This window comes from Lygodium microphyllum, chromosome 3 (assembly GCF_053477565.2).
Source record: "Lygodium microphyllum isolate KBCC chromosome 3, Lygodium_microphyllum_v1.1.10, whole genome shotgun sequence".
In the NCBI taxonomy this organism is placed as follows: domain Eukaryota; kingdom Viridiplantae; phylum Streptophyta; class Polypodiopsida; order Schizaeales; family Lygodiaceae; genus Lygodium; species Lygodium microphyllum.
Genome location: NC_141137.1, coordinates 154112241 through 154117736, shown reverse-complemented (window position 1 = coordinate 154117736; position 5496 = coordinate 154112241). Strand labels below are relative to the sequence as shown.

Here is a 5496-nt window from a genome sequence, read left to right as displayed (position 1 = left end):
TCTATCAAAGAAATACTTGACCATCTGCCTAATGATCTATAGAAATGGTTGGTGTTTTATATATGGAGCTTTTCTTTGGAGGAACAAAGAGTTTTCAAAGCACTTTCCACTTACAAATTGGTGTACATACTTTGAGAGGGGAGAGAGAGGAGGAGGAGAGAGAGAATGTGAAGAGAGAGAATTATAAAGAGATGAAAGGTAAAATTTAAAAGAGAGAATAGAAAAGAAAATGAGAATAGAGAGAGAGAGAGAGAGAGAGAGAGAGAGAGAGAGAGAGAGAGAGAGAGAGAGAGAGAAGCAGGGAGAGAAGAAAAGGAGAGAGAGAGAGAGAGAGAGAGAGAGAGAGAGAGAGAGCAAGAAAAAAAAGAAGAAAAGAGAGTATGAACGTAGAGAGAGAATTAAAGAGGGGAAATATCAAATCTAAAAGAAAGAGAGAAGAATTTTTTTTAAAGAGAATGAAAAGAGAGAATTTAAAAAATTAAAAATAGAGAAAAAATAGGAGAAATGGATTGTTGAGCGTATTGCAGGACTTTTCGTGGTGGCTTCAAGCAAAGCGACCTGGCGTTCCACATGCGCAAAGCTAGTATTGTATTAAAGAAGACAAAAATATTTACAACTTAATGGTTGCCCAAAAATTAGGCTTAAAGGTAAGCCAGAGATGTATGTGTGGAACAACATACAAACAAGGGCGTGAAACAAGTGGATGCACCGGACTTTAGAGTAAATCCATGGATATCTACCACCTACTTTTCGAAGTAATAACCTTTAACCTCCAATGAAGATCCATATGTAGCTAAGAGAAGTCCATAGCAATTTGCAAATGGTGCAAGTATATTTGTCTCTAGTAGTTGGCTAGAAGATGAAAAGGAAGTACTCAAATCAATCTATGAACTTGACAATGTATGTTGAAAACATTAGTAATGATGCAAAGTTACATAAGTGCATTTATGGGCTAGAACTAAGCCTCTTTGATTATGTAATGACTTAAAAACCCTCCACATCGTTTGATGCAATAGAATTGGCTAAAAGATATGCACATGAGTACCGCAAGAATGATAATTTGCAACAAGGTTTTGGATGCACCAATAAGGCAGGGCCAATATAGTGGAATTGATCGAGGAAGTAACATGTGCAATACCATCCCAAAAATCCCTACTTCCCGACATTTAATGTTGAAAGAAAACAAGCCAGTTTTGGGACATCATTCAACACAAGGGAAAAAAGTAAGCATGCTAAAAATAGGCCAAGAAATGCCTCACAACCTAGGGTGGACAAACTAGTTAGAAGTTTAGATTGATGAATGTAGTTATAGAAAGAAAGGAAAAGGGCTTAAGTTTCAAGTGTGGGGACAAGACCATGCCTCTAAATGCCATTATAAGACAACCAAGGTTTAGGTTCATAGCATGAAAGTCATGGAAGGTTGGGGAAATAAGGATGAAGATTCAAATGCTATGGGTGACATGATACGTAGTGAAAATGGTGAGTATGAGGAAGATCTTGAGCAAGAGCGATTATGTGACCTATCTAATGGTTTCCCTTTTCACTAGTGGACTTTTGCCTTGTGATCTTAGTGGGATTGCTTGTACTATACCCTCATATGCTGCCACTTCCATTTTCTCCATATATATGGATGCATGGATAGGCAATAGGAGACCTAGCACACTTCACATTCAATAGAAAACCAATGGCAAGGATGTTTTCATTTTAGTGGACAATGGCAATAAACATAGTTTTATAAATAGAACACCCATGGATTTGCTCAAATGCTTTTCAATGGAGTTACAACATTCCATTGAATTTTAATGCTGGGACTCGCTGTTCCAGCCTCCAGGTAAGACTGAAGGGTCCACCGTCATGATGGCACGGAACTCCCTCCCAAAAGATCACCTTTGGCACACGAGGGAATATTGCCCCTCCCAAAAACCAGCTTTCGCAAATTGGCAGTGCACAGTAAATAAATTATTTAACCATGGTGAGCACTGGGAGTCGGGACGTTAACTTTCTTTCAAGATGTGCAGCCCATCAAATCCACAGTCTAGACAAACGTTCGTAAACATAGGTTATAACGCGTGAAAAGAGATCCGACAGACAGTACGTCAACATGCACACCCGAGACCGTTATGAAGTTGGCTGTCGTCCACACATCAGAGAGAGTCGTGGAAAACACTCATGAGATCATAAGATAAGATCGTTGAGGAATTTCGAGAGAGACAACAATCGATAAAACAGCGGTATGGATGGATAATAAATCAATTCCTGATTGATCTCAGAACTGGGCGCAATTGGCTTTGGCAAGGCCAACGCGGGAGTTCTGGAGATCGTACTCCACCCAATAATTCTGCTGCTGGTAGTTCCCGATGATATTGAGGGAGCCGACTTGGGTGGAGCCAGAGTCCGCGAAGGCCAGGCACACCACCAGGATGTCGTCCACCAGCTCCGCCGCGAACAGGACGCTGCGGTAGTCCAGCACCAGGTCGACCCCCCCCAGCAGGTGGAAGGTGACGGCCGGCACGCGGGGCAGGTCCGCCGCGTCCGCGGAGACGTTGTAGCAGAGGTCCAGGCCCAGGCTCGGCGAGACCGCGAAGGGGCGCATGTGTCGTGTCTGCCGCGCCATGGCCCGCACCACGGCGTCGTAGACCGGATGCACGAGATGTGTGATGGCGGTGCCCGAGTCCAGGACGGTGCCGCCCACGCCGGTGGTCGGGTCGCCAGCGAGGTAGACAGGGGAGATGTTAAGTCGGGAGGCGCCGACGCTCACGCCGGAGACGCCGACGTAGTAGTAGAGAGCCCCCATCGGGGAATAGGGGGGCACGAGAGGAGTGTAACGGAGGGCGGGCGACGGAGGGGGGTAGTCGCCGAAGAGGAGGGGCCCCGTGGAGTTGAGGGCCGTGAGCCGGTCCGGCAGGCAGTACGACAGCTTCTTGTAGCGCGCGCCTTGCAGCAGCTGCGACGCAAACGAGAAGGGCCCCGCGTTGAGGCCTGCGATGCCGGAGTTCGGTAACGGCAGGGCGTCCACTTCCACCACCGCGCAGCCGAACACGAGCCGACGCTCGACGGATTTCCCCCCGCCACTCATGCCGACGCGGAAGGCGTCGACGGAGATGTAGCCCTCGTCCTCCGACCTGTCGCCGTACTGCAGCTGGAACACGCAGGTCGACGGACCCGACCCCGCCGCCGTCGCGTTGCTGCACACCCCCCCTATGAAGCCTAGGCTCTGCGTGCACAGCGGCGACGCGCACGGCACCCTCCGGTACGTCGCCGACTTGCCGTACTGGAACGACGGCCCTCCCCCCTTCTGGCTGCACACCTTGCACGGCCTGCATTGCGTCCACGTGAGCTCGCTCCCTGTGTCCATTATGAATACCAGCTTCTGTGGCGGACTCCCGACGCCCATCGTCACGTAGAAGTCCCCCACACTCTCCCCTAGATATGAAAACCTTTCTGCCACTCCTCCCGATCCCCTCTTCCTCCCCCTCCTTGCCCTTGCTCTCTCCCTCATTGCCCTTCCTGTCACCAGCAACTCCTTCAATGGCATATCGGCGGGTAGGCTCTGCCTGTTTGCGTCCACGGAGGGGCTCTTAAGCACAGAGCGAGGCGCATCTCTGTGAACCAATCGAATGCTCACGGAGGAAAACGAACTAGTCGAAGAAGAAGACGACGACTGAGAATGCGAGCTTGCTATTAATGAAGAAAACAGCACCACTAAAGCTAAGAAGATGAAGCTCATGAACGAGCGGAAACTACACATTCTGTTCAATAGCGAATGAGGAACTTCTGTCTGTGTACCACATGAAAAAAAGAAAGAAAAGGGACTCTCTTGTATTCTACACGGAATCTGCCCTTCTTCCTCTTCTCGACTCAAGACGAAGCCACCAAGGAAAACTGCGTCTATCGGCCTTTTGCGTCTGGCCTCTGGAGTCTGGAGTCTCTCTCTGACGCCGTGTATGACCAGGGTCCAGAAGGTCGGTTTGCTTGCGTGTTTGGTGAACTATGAATAAAGCACAGAACTCACGACCTGACATTGCCTAAAAAGGAATTCCAATCGAGTTATTGTCACCGTGCCTTACGTGACAGTTACGTCTCCTCATTACAGCACTCACAGAGTCACATGCGGGCTCACAGACTCACAGTGACACACTTGTCACTAAGTCAGCAAACCATGATGACGGCTAATTGAGGAAGCTCACTCGTGTCGTGATTTTTACTCCACGTTTGCATAACAAGATGGTTGGAGCCTGGAGGTTGGAATAACAATAATGCCTAGTGAATAGAGTTTCTTAAAGACGCAAAGGACGTCACGAGTATTAGGAAACAAATCTCTTTCGGTATTAGACGCCTAAAGATGTGTGTCATGTGACTTTAATCAATTTCTCTTTCACAAGACGTGTTAGAAATTAGCCAAATGAAGCTAGGCTTTTGGCCACTTCTCGATATTATACCATTTTACTTTCGAGATCACACTTTCCCATTCCACCAAGTTTTCTCCTTCGAGAGCTCCTTTTGTCCTAGCATTCCAAATACCTTGAAGGGCAAAAATGTGTGTCACTTGGTATCCAAACAAGGTTGCATTTTATATTAATATGTAATCCAAGCATACAAAGTTGCATAATTTCTTGTTTATTACCACAACTCCCCAAGTTCCTTACCACATCCTACCAAAATGCTCTAGCCAAACATCCACCCCATAGGAAACTAGGCGCTCCGCGACTAGACTCGCCGCGGCGCTTCGCGTCGGGGCGGGCACGATTTTTTGCGGGGGAGGGGGGGCGGGTGCTGGATACGTGTCACCCACCCCCGCGTTCTCTTTTTTTTTTGTGGGGGAAGTGGGGGGCTGCCACGTGGCACCCGTCCCCCACCTCTCCTTAACTAATAGTGTAGATATATATATATGCTAAAGGTGTTCTATTATGTCTTTTTGTCTCCTCTCATCTTCTCCTATTGGAAAGAAATGTCTAAATTGAATGAGATGATATTTTCAAAAGCTTTGTGATTATAGTTGCACTTATAAGTGCATTTAATACAAATGCATGTTTAAATGTACATGCATGTTTAAATGCACACAATTGCTTTTACATTGGTTGTGACTTTTGATGCACTACTAACTTGCTAGTAAGTGTACTTGCAAATGTGCACTATCTATCACATCTATGCTTCCATTTTGTTGGAGTGTAGGCTTGTTACTTAGTGCTTAGACTTCTTGACTTTAAGGCACGTATATTAGGATGGCATGTACGTTGGCCAATTGGGGAGGGCACCTTGCGTAATTAAGGGAAATCTACAACAAAGTTTCTCAAGCCTTGCAATTGAACACATTGAGGGTCCACCACCCTTTAAGCTCAACTTGTAAAAGAGAAGCACTCAATAATGGACGAAAAAAGTCATGAAGAAGTTAATTCTATGAAGAGACTGAGCCTCATGCAATGATATTGATCCACCTCGAGTGATGTGAACATTACACCTTCATAGTTATCATATGGTTGTAAATGAAATATTACT

At 46.7% G+C, this 5496-nt stretch overlaps 1 protein-coding gene across 1 annotated transcript; it reads right to left on the bottom strand.

The window, feature by feature from the left end:
- Nucleotides 1-2171: 2171 nt before the first annotated feature.
- Nucleotides 2172-4007, bottom strand: LOC148039057 (aspartyl protease 25-like). Its single transcript, XM_087674943.1, has one exon. The coding sequence runs from the start codon at nt 3746-3748 to the stop codon at nt 2267-2269; it is 1482 nt and encodes a 493-aa protein (XP_087531069.1). The 5' UTR covers nt 3749-4007; the 3' UTR covers nt 2172-2266.
- Between the last annotated feature and the right edge of the window lie 1489 nt (nt 4008-5496).

Coding starts and splice junctions, on each gene's coding strand:
- LOC148039057 (XM_087674943.1), bottom strand. CDS start 3,748: ATGTGTAGTTTCCGCTCGTTCATGAGCTTCATCTTCTTAGCTTTAGTG.